The sequence below is a fragment of the Leopardus geoffroyi genome, chromosome E1, assembly GCF_018350155.1.
Source record: "Leopardus geoffroyi isolate Oge1 chromosome E1, O.geoffroyi_Oge1_pat1.0, whole genome shotgun sequence".
NCBI classification, from domain to species: domain Eukaryota; kingdom Metazoa; phylum Chordata; class Mammalia; order Carnivora; family Felidae; genus Leopardus; species Leopardus geoffroyi.
The window spans coordinates 15,024,149-15,041,726 of record NC_059330.1 but is presented as its reverse complement, the minus strand read 5'-3'; the positions used below and the strand labels follow the sequence as shown (position 1 = coordinate 15,041,726).

The following is a 17,578-nucleotide window of genomic DNA, read 5'->3' as shown; positions in this document are numbered from 1 at the left end:
ACCCCAGCCTGCCTTTGGTCCTGGCAGAGTCAGGCGGGGGCAGACCAGTCACACACAGACATGAAGCAGTTTCTGGGTATCGTGGGCAGCGGCTTTATTACATTGGCTTAGGCCGTTCGCATAGACCCTTGGGAGGTAGGTAGCCCGCTCTCCATTTTACGAATGGGAAAACGGAGACTCAGGGAGGAAGCACTTTCATCTGACCCCGGAGGCTTGGCACAGAGATACAGGGAAGGAAGGTAGGCTGAGCTCTTCATCATCCCCTGGCTCAGGCCAGGATCGCGAAAGAGCCTGGGGAGGGCTGAGAAGGAGGGAGCCCTGTCCTCATTTGAGGCCACACATCTACCCATAGCCAGATTCCAAAGTCAGGTCTCTGGGGCAGCTGAGACAAAGATGTTCATCGAGTGCAGAGCACGGCTGGTCAGGAGTTGAGGACTGTGGGGCTGCCCACAGGCTCCAAGTGGGGTGGCTGTGGAGTCTCCTCTTCTCCCCCTAGCTTACTGGGGGCCATGCTGCTGGTCTGGGCTTCAGGGGCCTCTGTTTCACCCCGATAGGACAGGCCAAAGCTGGGGGGAGAATCAAGAGGCACGCTGAGCTTGGATGCCAGAGAGGTCAACGATATGGGCTGAGGGCAGGGGCTGGAGAGAAAAGGGATACAACAGGAAGAAAGGGCAGCGTGAGGTATTGAGGGGGCAAAGGGGCCGGGGCCAATGTGGGGCGGCATGCTCAGAGCTCAGGGCAGCAAAACGAATATCAGTGGAGCAGGAAAGGGGGTAAGAACAAAGGTGGGGCCCCTCCTTCACCCCCACAACCTTTCCCCTTCCTCTTCTCCCAACATACAAACTCTGTATTCGGGACTCAGTGGGTGGAGGGTGGGCTCCCTTATCACTGGAGAGTAGGAGCCATGAGCTGTCTTCATCGTCACTGAGGCAAAGAGGAGAGAGGAGATGTAGGGGTCATTAATCAAGGCCCTAGGGGACACCGGGAGTCCAGCTATGTTCAGGCCTCTGCAGAGCGCCCAGGAATGGCCAAGGGAGGACAGAGTGACCCTGGGCCCCTCAAGGCTGGAGAGAAGGTGGTGCTGGGGAGATGAAGGATATCTTGAGGCTTTTACTTTACAGCCTGACAGCCGGCCCTGACATAGCTGGAACTACAGTCTGAAACTTCTGAGAACAAACAGATCCAGCCAAGACAGGAAACTGAAAAATTCATGTGGAGAAGCAGCATTACCAGGTTTCTTTGCCAGGAGGTACAGTGAGCACGGCACGTGGGTGCAGTGCAATCCAGAGGGAAGGGTGGCAGGCTAGGGTGTGCCCAGGCCAGAATGGAAGGCCCAACAGGACAGGCTGGACGGCAGGTCCAGGGGGTGACCAGGCCAGAGTGGTAGGCTCAGCAGAACAGACAGGACAGCAGGCTCAGGGGGCAACCAGGCCAGGTTAGCAGGTTTAAGCCGTAACTAGGTGACAGGCTCAGGGAGTAAGGAGGCTAAGGTGGTAAGCTCAAGGGGTGACTAGGCTGGGTTAGAGCATGACCAGGCTGGGACATCAGGCTCAACAGAAAGAGGAAGGGAGAGCTGGCTCAGTGGGAATGGAGGCAGGGACTTACCTGCTCTCTGCTTCCTCTGGAATCCCTAACATCTTGGCCTTGATCTTCTTCCGCTGCTTCTTGACAGCCACCTTCATGGCTTCAACCAGAAGCTCAGGGACCCGGTGGTCCGTGAGCAGCTCCCTGCAGAGGAGGGAGAGGGGCTGAGTAAGCAGTGGGAATGCCAACAGTAGGTCTCATCCCAAGTACCTGTGCATGTTGTCCCCCCCTTTTTAAAACACTCCGCCTTGCTAACACCCCTCAAACCTCAGCTTAGTTGTTGCCCTTTCCTAGGAGTACTTCTTTGACCACTGCTGTGACTCTTTGTACCACCTCCTCCCTCATTTGGAAGAAGTTCCTGGAGGGCAGGTGCTGTGTGATTGGTGTCCTCCCAGTGTCCCGCACAGTGCCTGGCACATGTCACTGTGGATATATCAGTGAGCCAAAAAATGAAGCTGGTGACTTGAGACCTGGGAACGGGTGTCAGTGGAGCGCCCCCATCCCCAGCTTCCCAGCCCCCCCCCCCACCGCCCTCACCTCTGGAAGTAGGCCAACTCCTCCTTCAGCAGGAACACGTTGGCTTTGAGTTCATTCCTCTCCTGAAGGATCTGCTCAAGTTCCTCTCGACTGAAGATGCACTGTCCTACCTTGGAGGGGTGCCCTGGCTGAAGGACAGGTTTGGTCGATGGGGGTGCCTCTGCTGGCATTCCCCTGCCCCCCGGGGCCATCCCAGGAATGCTAGAGCAAGTGACTGGCAGGGAGACTTGGGAGGCAAGGGCGCTGCAACAGATGACAGACCAGTGCTCTGGCTGAGAGTGAGAGCAGAGGCCGGCTGGGGTGGTGGGGGGCGCACACTTGTATGCCACCTTCCAATTTTCCGGTGGACCTGCTAGCGCCGCACAGCAAACCTTTCCCGAGTGCCCACCAAGTACCAGACCTGAATACTACGACGGGCACTCACCGGGTCCTCAGGGGTCCCTGGGGCCCCCGCCTCAGCGGTTGCCTTCTCGGGCTCCTGCCTCTGCTCGTACCCGGCCCCCCTGGCCTGGTCCTGCGCCGGCTCCGGAGCCAGCGCCACTGCCCCCTGGCGCTGTAGCTCCCGCTCGCCCTCGCGGTCCCTCGCGGCACGCAGCTGGGTTTGCACCGCTGCCAGTTTGTGCCGCAGCTCTGAATTCACCAGCAGGAGGCGCTGCAGCTGCTCCTGCAGCTGGGGGCGGGGCAAAAGAGAAGGTAGGCGGGGTGTCGGTGGGTGAGGTGGAGAGCCCCGCCCCTCGCCCCTCGCCCCGCCCCGCCCTCACCGCCTCCGTCTCCTGGCTGCGCTGCAGCAGGTCGCGGTTGTGCGCCCGGAGCTCGTCTCGCTGGCGGTCGGTCACCTCCTTGAGCTGCCGCAGAAGAGCGCGCTCCTCTGAGGAAGGGGCGAACTTAGCAGCGGCTTGGGGTGGGGGCCCTGAGCCGGCCCACCCCACACCCTGGTCGTGCCCGCACTCACCGTGTGGCCCAGAGTGCAGCTGTCTGCGGAGGTGCTCGTTCTCCTCGCGCAGCCGCCGCAGCTCTAGTTCGGCCTGCTGCGCTGACACCTGCAGCTGGGGAGTCCAGGCTGTGAGGGCTACGCTCCCACCAGCCCTGCGGGTGGCGAGGGGAGGGGGCGGTGACTCACTGAGTCCGGGTCGGGCCCCACGGCAGCCTTTTCCAGGAGCTCCAGCGCCCGAACCACGAGCGGCACTAGCCTGGCCGCTGCCTCCGGCCCGAAGCGGCGCGCCAGCTCCTTCAGCTCCGTGCCCAGGGCCCCTGCTAGATGGTACACGAGCTCCGCGGCCGTCCCTGACCCGGCGGCCACTCGAGGCCCGCAGCCAGGCACCCCAGGTATCGTCCCCCTGGGCTCCATGGTTCCACAAGGCCAAGGGCTGAGACACCCCCCTCCAACCCTAACTAGGGCAGGAAAAAGCCAAACAGTTTCGGCCCAGGAAGCAGTTTAGGGCAGTAGAGGGCGGGGAAGAGGCGACAGAGGAGGAGCGATTAAGGGAAAAGGCGTGGGGAAGGAGGTAGTGCACTGGGTCCCCTGGGCCCTGTCCTGTTCGGATCCCCCAAGGTCACAGGAAGCAGGACTGCCTGCTTCCAGCCAGGCGTCCCAGGGCTGAGGCTCAGGGCTCTAAGTGGTCGCTTTCGTCAATCCCTCCCCACAGCCTCCAGTCCAGGCTCCACCCCAGTGTCTGGTGTCATGAGGCTCCACTTGGCAGCCAAGCACTACAGGCAAGAGGTGAGAGGTAGGAGGGTTGTCCCTGGTCTCAGAGACAGTCATCTGTGAAGCCACGTGCCTATTTCCCCAACCAGGAGTGATACAAAGCTTAAGGGGCTAGGCTGGGCACCACAGTTGGAGGGGCAAATCCACAAGCTTCCAGACTCAGAAAATGGCAGCAACTGTTCCAAAGGATGTTGAATAGGAGTGATTTGGATTGCAGAGAGAGAGAGAGAGAGAGAGAGAGAGCGAGAGAGCGCGCGAATACGAGTGCACACACATGCAAGAGCAGGGATAGGCAGAAAGAGAAAAAGACAGAGAATCTTAAGCAGGTCCAGACCCAGTGCAGAGAGCTTGATCTCACAGCTATGAGATCATGACCTGAGCCAAAATCAAGAGTCGGGACACTTAACTGACTGAGCCACCCAGGTGCCCTGGTTTGCAAATATTTTGAAGGGATGTTGACAAATGTGGTCAAGCAGTAAGGGTGTGAAAGCCCAACCCCACCTCAGTTCCCGGAATCTAAGGGATACTTACTTAGTCCCACAGCCCATGAAAAGGAGGCTCATACCCCTTTAAGGTTGAGGCCAGCATGTTGCTATGAACAAGTCCAGCCTCCCTACATCCAGAATTTGAGCTCAGGAGGAAAACAACAACAACTCAAAAACTCCTATTTATACAAAATTTATTATTACACTTTACTCAGGACTACAAGCCACCAGAGATCAATAACACAAGAAGCACAAAGACAGGAAAATGGGGCCAAGCTGCTGAATGTCACCAGCTTGTCTTTGGGGGTAAAAGACTCCAGCCTGTGGAGCGTCCGAAGCAGGGGGAGGTGAGGATACAACTAGGCATAGAGGTCCTCTCGATCCGCGGAGTAGACCTCGCCCTCTTGCAGGAGAGCGAAGTTGAGGAAGTGGGAAGGTCTGTGCACCTCGTGGTAGAACTCTTTGGGGTTTGCCAGCTGCAACTCATACTTCATGTTGGGATCATGCCGCACACCTTGGGGTAGAAGGAATGGTGTAGTGTTAACAAGGTGCACCTGCCTCACCCAGCCTGGACCCTGGCCATCTCCAAACCAGAGTCAAGCCCCAAGTGCTAAGGGGGATGGCCTACCCCAGCCCCACTTCCCCATGCTGAACTTACCCATAAAGTTGTAGTTCCATGAGGACTGGGCAGGGACCATAAAAAAGCCAAGGAAGCGGTCTGACAGCAGCATCTGGACCCTTTCATAATGTGAGGGTAGATAGCCCTTGGGATTGTTGCCCTTGTCTGTGTTCTGGCGACCCCATTCATAGCCACTGGGGGTCAGCTTATAGGCTGTCAGTGTGCAGGAGCCTGGTGTGAAGCTGACAGAGCGATGAAGACAGAGTCAGAGCTCAGGCTACCGTTCCAGGCCCTGTGCTGCAATGCCTGCCGCACCCCATTTCCTCCCAAAGGGGCCCAAGTCTACCTGCAGGTGATGATAATGGTCTTCTCACCATCCCAAGATGGGTTGTCAGCCATGATCTTAGCATGGGTGGTGACATCCTGGGGTGACAGCTGGGGGGACTCATTGGGCTGAGTGTGGATCCATCCTAAGGGTTCCATTTCCTATAGGCAAAGAGAGGTGAAAAGTCACCTGGAGCCCCATCTGCAGACGGGAATCACCCCATGAGAACAACATAGCTGCCTTCCTTCCACCACTCTCACCGAAGAAAGCTCCCATTCTCCCACACCCCCACTGACCTTGAGGTACTCATGCTGGGGCAGCTGGCCAGGCAGATGCACGGTTTGGTGAGTGCCCCACTGCGGTACCATCACGATGCAGCGGATCTCCTTCACCTGGGGGTTATCCGGTGGGCTGACCCCGTACAGGTATCCTGCAATCTGGAAACAAAGGGGTCAAGAACCAAAACGATTCTTAGTACCATTCCAGACTCTGGGCTATCAGCCCTGTGTTCATTCCCTTCCCCAAGAACAAAGCAGAGCTTCTCAAAACGTGGTCAGAATCTCTTGCATCAGAGTAGCCTGGGGTGCTTGTTCGAAATGTTAAACATGGCCCTCATCTCGGACTTATCACATCAGAATCTCAAGTGGGGTCCAAGAATCTGCATTGCTCACACACTCCCCAATCGATTAAACAGTATCCATAAATAAATGAGCACACCCAACACACAGCTCATGAATTTTCACAAGATGAATACATCTTTAAGTCCACCACTAGGTGGTATTTTGAATTTTACCCAGCCATCGACAAAGAGGACCTGTGTCCTATAAACCCACCTGCAATCTTCTATTAACAATCTTCTCAAATTCACCAACCTGAGGCCACAAATTGGGTATTGTATACAAAATGAATTACCTGATTACTAGTAAGGCTAAACATCTTTTCGAGGTAGTTTGTTTATTTTTGAGAGAGAAACGGAGTGTGAGCATAAGCAGGGAAGAGGCAGAGAGAAAGGGAGAGAGAGAGAAAATCCCAAGCAGGCTCTGCACTGTCAGTACAGAGCCCGACATGGGGCTCAAACTCACAAACTGTGAGATCATGACCTGAGCTGAAATCAAGACTGAGCCACCCAGGCACCCCCCTAATCATCTTTTCATATGACATTTGCCATTTGTAGTTCCATTTCTGAACTACCTTCATATTCTTTGCCTATTCTTCTAGTTATTTTTTTGTTTTATTAATTTTTATTTTAGAGAGAGAAGCTCCGTACTGAGTGTGGAGCCCCATGCAGGGCTCAATCTCACAACCCTGGGATCATGACCTGAGCTGTAATCAAGAGTTGGATGCTCAACTGACTGAGCCACCCATGCGCCCCTACAATTACTTTTAAAAATCAACTTCCCTGTTCTAGATTCTAATCCACCTTATTTTAGAATTATGCAAAATTTTCTTCCTGTTTTTAGTGTGTCTTTTGCAGCACCCTTTGTCACACACAAGTTATTGATTTTGATTACGGTTTTGTGTCCTTTTTAAAAAATTTTTAGGGGCGCCTGGGTGGCGCAGTCGGTTAAGCGTCCGACTTCAGCCAGGTCACGATCTCGCGGTCCATGAGTTCGAGCCCCGCGTCAGGCTCTGGGCTGATGGCTTAGAGCCTGGAGCCTGTTTCCGATTCTGTGTCTCCCTCTCTTTCTGCCCCTCCCCCGTTCATGCTCTGTCTCTCTCTGTCCCAAAAATAAACGTTGAAAAAAAAAAAAAAAAAAATTTTTAATGTTTGGTTTTGAGACAGACAGTGAGCAGGGGAGGGACAGAGATAGAGGGAGACACAGAAGCCGAAGCAGGCTCCAGGCTCCAAGCTGTCAGCACAGAGCCTGATACAGCGCTTGAACCCATGAACCGTGAGACCATGACCTGAGCCAAAGTTAGATGCTCAACCAACTTGAGCCACCCAGGTGCCCCATGGTTTTGTATCTTAAGAAGGCTATCTTGGGGCTGCCTGGGTGGCTCAGTTGGTTAAGCGTCTGACTCTTAGTTTTAGCTCAGGTCATGATCTTACGGTTTCTTGAGTTCGAGCCCCACGTTGGGCTCTGGGCTGTGGGCTTGGGATCCTTTCTCTCTCTGCCCCTCCCCAATTCAGGCTTTGTCTCTCTCAAAATAAATAAATAAACTTAAAAAAAAAAAAGGCGATCTCAGCATTACAATAATAGATATTTCCTTCTAATACTCTACAGCTTAGTATTTTATATTCAGGTCTTTACTCCACCTGCATTTTTTAAGTGCCGTGAGGCAGGGTTCTGACTGTTCCAGTGCCACAAAGCATCCTTAATCCTACAGATCTGATACACAATTATTATGTACAGAGGAATCCCTTTCTGACTATATGCTATCCTCTTCCAAAAACTTTTGGAACTCTGAACTGCCATAGCTTTATAACGTTTTAATATTTGGTGGGAGCCAAAACCCTCCTTGCTGTTTCGGCCACTCTTATGTACCTTGCGTTCCAGGCACTCTCAGGTGAGTTTTAGGCATGTAAAATGCCAGGCACACACTATGGCTTAGTTGAGCACACTTACTCACTTGGGCCCGCAGATCAGATATGCAGATGAACTTCTTAAGCACGTTCTTGGGAAGGATATAGGTATAACCAGTCTCCTTGATGTCATCAGATGAAACATAGATATGATTGGTCCTCAGGTGAAGGTTGGCAGCAGAGATGGCCCTACAAATGGTGAGGAATGTAAGCATTTCTCAGGCCGAGCACCACAGGCAGCATCAGTAGGCTTTGCCATCCCTACCTCTTCCCCTTACAGTACCTAACCCGCCATTCAGTCTTAGAGGAGAAAGTCTGCGTCTCATAGTTGCTGGTGGTAGAAGTAATGATCTCATCACCATGCTTGTTGACAGTACGAGTCTGTGTTGCTGTCAGCTGTGACTGTTCCTTGGTCTGCTTCTCGATCTCTGCTATCTGCTGCCGCTGCTGTGATGGTGCCGAGATCTCCATACCCAGGATGATGTCTCGAATTTCTGATTGTGTCAGTGATGCCACGTTCACACTGCGGGGACAGCATGGGTCACACCACAAGATCCCTTCCCTTGGTCAACTATGCCTCAATGGCAAGAGTGTAACTTGGTAGGACAAGGGACTCCATACTCTACTCCAGACGATCCTCAAGTGTATAGTGGAGATGTCCCAATACCGGTTAAGATTTATCACAGCCCAGGATGGCCCTGAGCATGTACACCCTTTCAGCAACACTCAAACCTGCTCAGTAGCCATTCCTCCCTCTTTTCCTTGACAAGAAGTGCCCTGGTTTATAGAACAATTCTCAAAAACAGAAACCCTTAGAACACGTTCTCAATCATTGCTGGTACTGTCAGTCACCTCAGTCATCCTGGGGCGGGGGGGGGGGGGGGGGTACCTGGACATCTATGGACATTTTTCTTCTTGGTTGCCAAAATGACAGGAAGAGAGAAGGAAGGGGTGTGTGTGCTGTTAGCAGTGGTACCTGGGGATGTGGATGTTAAAACTGCCTGTAACATGAACGGTAAAGAAATGCCCTGCTCAAAATGGCAACATCAAACAATGCCCAAGAATCAGACGGAAACCCTGAAACACTGACATTTTCTACATTATCTGAAGACACTGTCTTTTTTCTGTAGGCATCTCCAGGACAATTCCTTGAGAAATTTCTGAGCCTTAAATGTTTCAAAAAACCCAGAAACCACATACCAAACCATTCATTTCACCCTTTTAGGATGTCTCCCAACCACCAGCGCTCACTTGTTTTTCTTGCCGTAGTCGGCCAAGATCAGATCTTTGAGCTGCACTTCCACCTTGATCCACTCCTCGTCAGTCAGAGTGGGCCAGATATGGTGTGGCTCTGTAATGGTCGTCTTGTCTGGCTTCAGGATCACCTTCGCCCGGTCATTGTTCACGTGCAGGGCACGCAGAATCAAGATGAGGCGGGAGAAAGCCTGAGAAGAGGTATGGCAACAAAGGGCGGGGGGGTCAGACACTGAGGTCCTCCCCGTTTCCTCGATTCTGTTCTTTCAGGGAACCCAGAAATTGATTTCAAACTCTAAGGTAGAGCCTCCACCGCTCTCCCAGTCAACTTTTTATGCAGAGCACAGAATTGCTGTCTCATCCACAGGCTGACGATGTGAAAATGGCCCCATAGGGCACCTGGGGAAAACTTAAGGAAGGCACAGGATTGTCTTATGACCCCAAACCCACTCCTCTTAGAGTGACCTTCTTTGTTAGGTAGTTTCATACCGTATAAGATGAGATAGTCTTGAGCCAGTCATCATAGAGATTAAAAAGAACCATCTGGGGTTCAGTGGCTTTAAGGATGAGATCCCCAAACTTTTCCACCTTGAGACAAGCCTGGAAAGGGAGCTGGAGCTCCGATCCTTTGATCACAATATTGGGGAAGTCCAGCAAGTGCACCTGAGACAAGATCAAGTCCAAGATTAGAAATAGCCTATACGTCTCAGCCCTCCTTTCTTCTACCTCATCCACCTCTCACCTCCAGTGGGTCCAGCATGCCCTTCCTAGTGACAATGATCTGCTTGGGCTGCTCCTCCACAGGCAGAGATCGGATCAGGGCAGCCACCTCCTCAGCCGTCTTCCACTTAGCCAGCTAAAAAGGAAGAGGGGAGGAAATGGAAACTGAGTGTCTATCACCACAGGTCAACTAGAACAAAACAGCCTAGGTCTTGAGATAATCAACCTATGTTTCTGTTGCACACCGCTACTGAATGTTAGGTACTTTGGAGGTGCAAAAGAAGTGTCAGATGGCTTTGCCCAAAAGGGTTTTTCAACCTAGCTGGCCAGACAAAACTCACACAAGATATACCACAAGCCGGTATTTGATTATATAATACCAAGTGTCTGGGACAAAATAAACTAAGGCTAAAACTGATAAAAAGCTATACAAAGAAACAGGTCTTAAGGGATAAGGAAGACTTGATTAACAGAGTAAAGGGGAGAGATCATTCTAGACAGAAAGATACATGAGCAAAGCCACAGAAGTGGAAATGGATGTCAGAGTTTGGGGATACTAGGAGGAAGTAGGTTTTATTTATTTTTTTATTTTTTATTTGAAAAAAAATTTTTTTTAATGTTTTATTTATTTTTGAGACAGAGAGAGACAGAACATGAGCAGGGGAGGGGCAGAGAGAGAGGGAGACACAGAATCCGAAACAGGCTCCAGGCTCTGAGCTGTCAGCACAGAGCCCGACGCGGGGCTTGAACTCACAGACCGCGAGATCATGACCTGAGCCGAAGTCGGACGCTCAACCAACTGAGCCACCCAGGTGCCCCAGGAAGCAGGTTTTAAAGGAAGAGAAACCATGGGTGGACAGGTGGTAGCTCAGCCAAATTATCAAGTGTCTAGGAAGCCAGAAAATAGTTAATTCAGCAAAAAAGAGTTAGATAGATAGAGGTAGAGATTTGGCAAAAATGAGGTCTTAAGCATACTTGGTTCCCTTTAGAAAGATGATTCTTGGTAGTCTTGTTCAAGGTAGGTTAGAGATGAGAGATGCAAGAAACAGAGAGACCAACTGGTAGGTAATGAAGGACCTCGCATACTGCTGGGCCCCCTGTAGAATACTCCCCAAGTTAAGTAATTTGGAGCAAAGGTTCAAATGAGACATAATCTCTCACAGAGAGAAACAGGAGGATGTGCCCTGGCTCCCTGCTCCCCAAAGAAAAAGGGGCAGCAAGGTTCCACAGCCTCTCTACCCTTTAACCAGCTCACCTGCCCCAGACGCTTCTGTCCAGCCCACACAGATGTGTGGATTATCTTGAGGAACAGCTGCCCTGTGCGTGGATTGAAGATGAAGATGGCCCCATTGATAGGTTTGGTTGTCAAATTCCCTTCAAAGGTCTAAAGAATGATATCATCAGTTAGTGCAGCCTAGACACAACCACCCTACCTTCCCATATGCACACATTTGCCTCATCACCCTCTCACAGGCATATATAGTCCCACGCCCCTAGGTTGTTTCTAATTCTCACCTTGTGAATAGTCACTCTGTAGACATTAGTGTCATCCACAAACCAGATAATTTGGTTGGAGAAGAGCTCACCATAGTTCTGAGAGGACAGATAGGGCTCAGTGGGCTCAGATGAATAGAGCTGCAGCCCCTTGCGGATCCGTTCACGTAACACATACAAGGCAGGGTTTGCCTTCATGATCTTGGCCATGGCCTGCTGTATGAGAGGCTTGCTGCCTGGGAACCAGTTTCCATAGGCACTATGAGAATAGAAGAGGCAAGAAGAGTGAAGACCAGGCTGACAAGTGTCTGCCCATGTACACAGAGGCAAGAAGAAAAGGTCAATGACCCAGAAGAGGAAAGGGCCACACAGGCAAACTAAAAAAACGTGTACATTAAAGTATGGGGCTGACTGGGGTGCCTGGCTGGTGCAGTCAGTAGAACATGTGACTCTTGATCTCAGAGTTGTTGAGTTTGAGCTCCAGACTGGCCACAGAGTTTACTTAAATAAATAAAATTTAAAAATAAAGTATGGGGCTGACATTACATACATGCTTCTGAACACCAACTTACCTATGCAGGTTATAGGCCAGGTCAATGGCAATGAGCACACCAGTGGGTGAAGGATAGATACTCATGTTGTCTGTGGTGTAGTCCAGGAACTTGGCCCGGGCATAGCGTTCAATGTCATGGGAGTCATAGTCCCCCCAGCGCAACTGGATATCAATCCAATACTTCTGAGTGGTGGTACTGTCCATCACATCCCTGAGGGTGGAGAGAGGTTAGGAATCCAGGCGTTAGGAAGCCACTGACACAACCAATGTCCAACAACTACATGAACTCTCAATCGCTACATCTAACTCTCAAAAAGGAAAGGAAAGTTTCCAAAGTAGCACAGGTGGAACAGTAAACAAGCTTCTTGGATGCCAAGGGCTGTGTTATAATGCACTTACTTGGAGTCTGCCAGCAATGAGGGCCGGGAGACATTCCACTTATAGGAGGCAAAAAGCAGGATATCTGCACAGGAAGAATTCATCTTATAGGACTTTCGGGGGTGAATTGTCTCCTTTTGTACTGTCTCAATTTCTAGTGCATCCAGTTCCTGATCAAATACCTGAAGGCAAAGGTAGAAAGGTTATGAGTGCTTATGGGAGCCCACTTAGAACGAGACTTGTAGGAGTCCAGATAATGTGGCACCTGGCACCACAATGCAGGTCTCCTCCTTGGTGCTTCCAGGGTGGACTTCCCATACCAAAAGTGAGCTTTTTCGTTTCTTTTCCTTTCTTTCTTTTTTTTAAAAGTAGGCGTCATATCCAGCATGGAGCGCAATGTAGGGCTTGCACTCATGACTCTGAAATCATGACCTGAGATCAAGAGTCCTTAACTGACTGAGCCATCCAGGCACCCCAAATACAGTTTTCCTTTTTTTCTTTTCTCTTTAAGTAGGCTCCATACCCAGCACAGAGCCCAAGGTGGAGTTTGAACTCACAACCGTGACTCAAGACCTGGGCCAAGACCAAGAGTCAAATGTTTAACTGACTGAGCCCGAGCTGACCTGACTTCTCATGGTACCCTCTCCCCTCACTTCTGGCCCACCTGACACAAGTCCATCACAATGCTCTCGTGGATCTTCTGCCATAAGTGAGCTCGGAAGATCTGGATGAGAGAGATCTTCAGTGTGGGGATCTTGCCATGCATAAAGATACCTGTCAGGTCCAGCTGCACCTGAAAGCCTACATATACCTGACGGGAAAAAGAGAGTGAAAGTGAACCCAGACATCAAGACACTTGTTTTCAGGACACAATGAAAGAAACAGAAACTCTTGTTTTTAGCTTCCTGTCTTCCAGGTCTAGCAGTCACACTCACATTGGCTCGGTTGATGGTTGGGGACCACCAGAGGGTGAATCTACGATTGGGAATCTGGTTCAATCCCGATCGCTGAGCATTGGTTAGCTTCTTCCACTTCATAGACTCCTCAAAACCACTGGCCTTCTCCCTGGGAAAAAGAGACCAGGTAAAGTGATACCCTGCCATCTCCCAGAGCACTGGTCTCTGGTAAACGCCACAGAACACAAAGGCACAATAGGGATGAGCTCAGAGGGTTATGACAGATTACCGTAAGGGGAGAAGAGAATCCTCACCAGAAAAGCCCCTCCCAGGTAGGGAAGTAAGTGCCCTTGAAGAGTGTGTGTTCCAGAATGCCTTCCACACCACCCAGGGCCTGGATCATGTCTGTACGGTAGTTGTTCAGGTTCCAGAGCTTCCCATCATGCCGCTGGTGTGTCCACCAGAAAGGGTTCTGCTTCAAGACCTAGATGGCAAAGCAAGCACCATCAAGCTTCTGGGAGCCTACTGCCCCAGCCAGATCCCTGGCACAGCCGTGGGTTCCTCTAATGCAGGGGAAATCTCTGTACTGTTCCCTCCATGTACCTGGTACTGCTTAAAGTCAGTTCGAACACGCCAGCCTTTATCATACGCCAACGTGTGCCGGTCCTTCTGGAAAAGGGTGTTGATTCGAGGAATGCCACGATCCCATGAATCCTCTAGATCTTCTAAGGTCAGTCGTCTGTCAAAAAAACACTGAAGTCAAATATGTGCTCGCACAAAGTTTATTTAGCATTCCTCCCTGGCCAAGGACCGATGGGTCAGATGTAAAACTTACTTCCCTGGTCTCCATTAAAATACAGCATGCTCTGTTCCTGACCTCCATGCAAGGCTGCACACCCCTGACAGGACTGCTATGCCTTCCTGGATGTGTACCTGTTCTGAGCAATGGCCTCTTGTCTCTTCAGTGCATACTCAGCCCAGACCCTCTGAGAATCAATGAACTCGCTCTCCCATGGTTGTATGTAGCGGTACAAGTTGGGAATCAGCTGGTCTTCTTCATGGCTCATTCCTGAACGAAAGTGTGTGATACCTACATCTGTCTGCTTGGACCACCTGTTTGGGGGCACAACCAAGATTAGAGAAAAAAATAAAACCTAAAAGTAAAGAAACATCCCCTTCCCTCAGGATCTAGAAGGTTTTCAAGCAAGTCCTACCTGAGGTCAGACTGGGGGATGAGTACATGGCCCATTGAGAGCATGCCAAGTCCACCCAACTCCTTAGGGGTATAGAACACAACAGGAGGGAAACGACTCGGCATCTTGGAATTGAGGCCAATCTTGATACGTGTCTGGATCTTGTTCTCACACTTCACTAGCAAGTCCAGGAGCTCCTGGGTGTTCACTACAGCTTCCCGAAAATATGTCATAAGGCCAATAAGAGCGGTGTTCCACTTATTCACAATCTGAAAATAATGGGGAAAAGGTAAATTATAGGTGAGCCATGGGAGGGGGCAAGTGGTGGGGACTACTTGGTCCAGTTGATTACACTCTTCCTAGTTCTCAAGGAAGACTTGAGCTCAGTGTCATTAGGGAAGTATACATAAGTCAAAACCACTGTGAGAATCTGTTTAACACCCACAGGAATGGCTACAGAACAATGACAACTGTTAGCAAGAATGTGAAGAAAATGGAACACTCCTCTACTATTGCTGGTGGGAACGTGTACTGGTGCAATCACTATGAATAACAACCTGGTAGCTTAAAAGGTTAAACAGAATTACTGTGTGATCCAGTAATTCTACTCTTAAGTATATAACCAAGAGAAAGAAAACATTCATCTGCACAAAAATCTGTACCAAGTGTTCATGAAAACATTATTCATAACAGCCAAAAAGTAGAAAAAGCTCAAATGTCCACCAACTGACAAAGATAAACAAAATATGGTGTATCCATATAACAGAGTATTATTCACCTGTGAAAAGGATTCTTCAAGTATTAATACATGCCACAATGTAGATGAATCTTGAAAACATGTTAGGTGAAAGAAACCAGACCAAAAAAGGTCACATATTGTACAATTCCATTTGTATGAAATATCCAGAACAGGCAAATCCATATATACAGAAAGTACACTCGTGCTTGCCAGGAGCTGAATGGTGAGGAGCAATGGGGAGCGAATGACTGCTAATGGATACAGGGTTTCTTTCTGGGGTAATGAAAATATTCTAGAATTAGACAGTGGGGACAGGTGCACAATTTTATGAAATACCGAAAACCAAAGAACTGTACATTTCATTATTTTAATTTTTATTAAAAAAATGTTTAACGTTTATTTATTTTTGAGAGAGAGGGTGTGTGAGCAAGAGAGGGCCACAAAGCAAAGAGGGAGACAGAGGAGCTGAAGCAGACTTCGTGCTGTGAGCACAAAGCCCAACGTGGGGCTCAAACTCATGAACTTTGAGATCCTGACCTGAGCCGAAGTCAAGAGTCGGACGCTTAACCGACTGAGCCACCAGGTGTCCCGGAACTGTACTTTTTTTTTTTTTACAATGTGAATTTCATCTCAATAAAAAAATCAACTAAGGCAATATAAACACTTAAGAGCAAATATAGTAAGTAATCCTGGGGTGGGTGGGGGAGAAAAAGGGATGAGAAAAACTACTAAAAATCAATAGAGGGAATAAAAACTAATGGGGCCACAGAAATTGCCTTCTACTATAAACAACTAGAAAACTGAACAAAAGATATAAAACAGTATCTTCAGACAACTGACAAATAGGCAACATAGGCCTAAGGGCCATGACCCTTGAGGAAAAGGAAACAAATGAAGTAAACTCCACGACTGCCCCCCACAACTTACTGCCGAGTTTCTAAGCTGCAGCATACACATAGAGGAGTAACAGAAACAGGGCCCAATAGTCTCACTCAATTGAAGAGATCAAGATTAGAATTCAGGAGGCCAAGGCAGCTACAATTTGTGGGGCAGAGGTACTGGAGAGAAGCAAGGTCTCCAAAAGAGATTTCTGGAGATCCATGAAGGGATTCCCCATGATTTTGGATGAGTACCAATGTGTATGGAGTAAAACTCCAAGAACACCCGAGATCAGAAAGCTGAGCAAGTCCCACAGGTCATATAAGGTTGGCAGCAGTTTGTGTTCCCACCAGCCAACTAGAGAGAACCTGTAATACATGGGAATTGGGTAGAGTCCCCAGAAGGTTATCAACCCAGCAGCAGAGGTTCATTAGCCCCAGAACAAAGGATGCTATAGAGTTGCCATAACTACACTTAAAAGCAAGCCTTCAGGGGCGCCTGGGTGGCGCAGTCGGTTGGGCGTCCGACTTCAGCCAGGTCACGATCTCGCGGTCCGTGAGTTCGAGCCCCGCGTCGGGCTCTGGGCTGATGGCTCAGAGCCTGGAGCCTGTTTCCGATTCTGTGTCTCCCTCTCTCTCTGCCCCTCCCCCGTTCATGCTCTGTCTCTAACTGTCCCAAAAATAAATAAACGTTGAAAAAAAAAAAAATTAAAAAAAAAAAAAAAAAAAAAGCAAGCCTTCAAAGGACCAAACTAACCCACAAGTTACTGAACTGCACACCAGAACACAACTCAATACTCTTTAACAAAACATAACAAAACCTATAAATAATGTAAAATTCAAAATTTCTAGCATGTAATAAAAATGATCATTCATGCAAAAAGAATGAATTATCCATAACCAGAAGAAAAATCAATCAATAGAAATAGACCTAGCAATAACACAGGTGATAAAATTAGTAACCAAGGACTATAAAACAGCATTTAAAAAATCTTATAATTACACTGGAGTATATAAAGGAAAATATGAACATAATAAGGAGAGAAGATACTAAACACCTCGATGGAACTTTCCAGAGATGAAAATTGTAATATCTGAAATAAAAAAAATACACCGATGGAATGACTCTGTAAAACTGCAAAAGAAAACAATGATTTACATTAACAGAAATTAGACAAAATAAACACTTTCCCAGACAGACAAAAGCAGAATGCATTCACTGCCAATAGATCATTACTATAAGAAATGTTAAAGGAAATTCTTTAAGCACCATGAAAACAATACCAGATGGAAATCTGGATCTACATCAAGTAACAGAGAATTCCAGAAAAAGTATGTGAGTAAAATGTAAAAGATATTTTTTGCTCATTTTGTAGTTTCTGTAAAAAAATAAAGTCTGTTTAGAACAAAATTAGCAACAAAGTAATGTATTTATAATACAGGTAAAGTTAAAACATATGACAAAAATACTACAAAGAATGAAGGAGAAAATGCAAGTGTAATGTGTGGTTCTTACACTATATGTAAAGTGATCTTAGTAGAAGACTAATGGTGACAGTAGACCATGGTAAGTCAGTGATGTACAGAGCAACCAATTAAAAAAAAAAAAGAAAAAAAGTGTAGGGGCGCCTGGCTGGCTCAGTCATTAGAGCATGCAACCCTTGGTCTCGGGGTTGTAAGTTTGAGCTTCATGT

The 17,578-nt window shown here is 49.0% G+C and overlaps 2 protein-coding genes across 2 annotated transcripts in view; both read right to left on the bottom strand.

Moving 5' to 3' along the window:
• Nucleotides 1-69: 69 nt before the first annotated feature.
• LOC123604412 (Rab interacting lysosomal protein) lies at nucleotides 70-3,736 on the bottom strand. The gene is made up of 9 exons (XM_045490456.1): nucleotides 3,242-3,736; nucleotides 3,074-3,167; nucleotides 2,883-2,989; nucleotides 2,546-2,791; nucleotides 2,122-2,249; nucleotides 1,606-1,728; nucleotides 841-924; nucleotides 480-566; nucleotides 70-448 (listed from the first exon to the last, which is right to left on the bottom strand). Exons 1-9 carry the CDS (start codon nucleotides 3,467-3,469, stop codon nucleotides 343-345), a joined length of 1,203 nt encoding a protein of 400 aa, XP_045346412.1. The 5' UTR covers nucleotides 3,470-3,736; the 3' UTR covers nucleotides 70-342.
• Nucleotides 3,737-4,488: 752 nt separating this feature from the next.
• The window catches only part of PRPF8 (pre-mRNA processing factor 8), a 32,559-nt gene continuing 19,469 nt past the window's right edge, over nucleotides 4,489-17,578 (bottom strand). The window contains exons 25-43 of the mRNA XM_045490452.1: nucleotides 14,289-14,536; nucleotides 14,008-14,187; nucleotides 13,678-13,813; nucleotides 13,389-13,558; nucleotides 13,114-13,243; nucleotides 12,843-12,989; nucleotides 12,200-12,360; nucleotides 11,820-12,011; nucleotides 11,269-11,506; nucleotides 11,009-11,137; nucleotides 9,776-9,889; nucleotides 9,523-9,696; nucleotides 9,031-9,224; nucleotides 8,063-8,302; nucleotides 7,827-7,968; nucleotides 5,552-5,692; nucleotides 5,277-5,416; nucleotides 4,970-5,172; nucleotides 4,489-4,825 (exon numbers count right to left, since the gene is read on the bottom strand). Of these exons, the coding sequence (XP_045346408.1) occupies nucleotides 4,671-4,825; nucleotides 4,970-5,172; nucleotides 5,277-5,416; nucleotides 5,552-5,692; nucleotides 7,827-7,968; nucleotides 8,063-8,302; nucleotides 9,031-9,224; nucleotides 9,523-9,696; nucleotides 9,776-9,889; nucleotides 11,009-11,137; nucleotides 11,269-11,506; nucleotides 11,820-12,011; nucleotides 12,200-12,360; nucleotides 12,843-12,989; nucleotides 13,114-13,243; nucleotides 13,389-13,558; nucleotides 13,678-13,813; nucleotides 14,008-14,187; nucleotides 14,289-14,536 (3,234 nt within the window). The 3' untranslated portion in view covers nucleotides 4,489-4,670. The remainder of the gene's footprint in view (nucleotides 4,826-4,969; nucleotides 5,173-5,276; nucleotides 5,417-5,551; nucleotides 5,693-7,826; nucleotides 7,969-8,062; nucleotides 8,303-9,030; nucleotides 9,225-9,522; nucleotides 9,697-9,775; nucleotides 9,890-11,008; nucleotides 11,138-11,268; nucleotides 11,507-11,819; nucleotides 12,012-12,199; nucleotides 12,361-12,842; nucleotides 12,990-13,113; nucleotides 13,244-13,388; nucleotides 13,559-13,677; nucleotides 13,814-14,007; nucleotides 14,188-14,288; nucleotides 14,537-17,578) is intronic.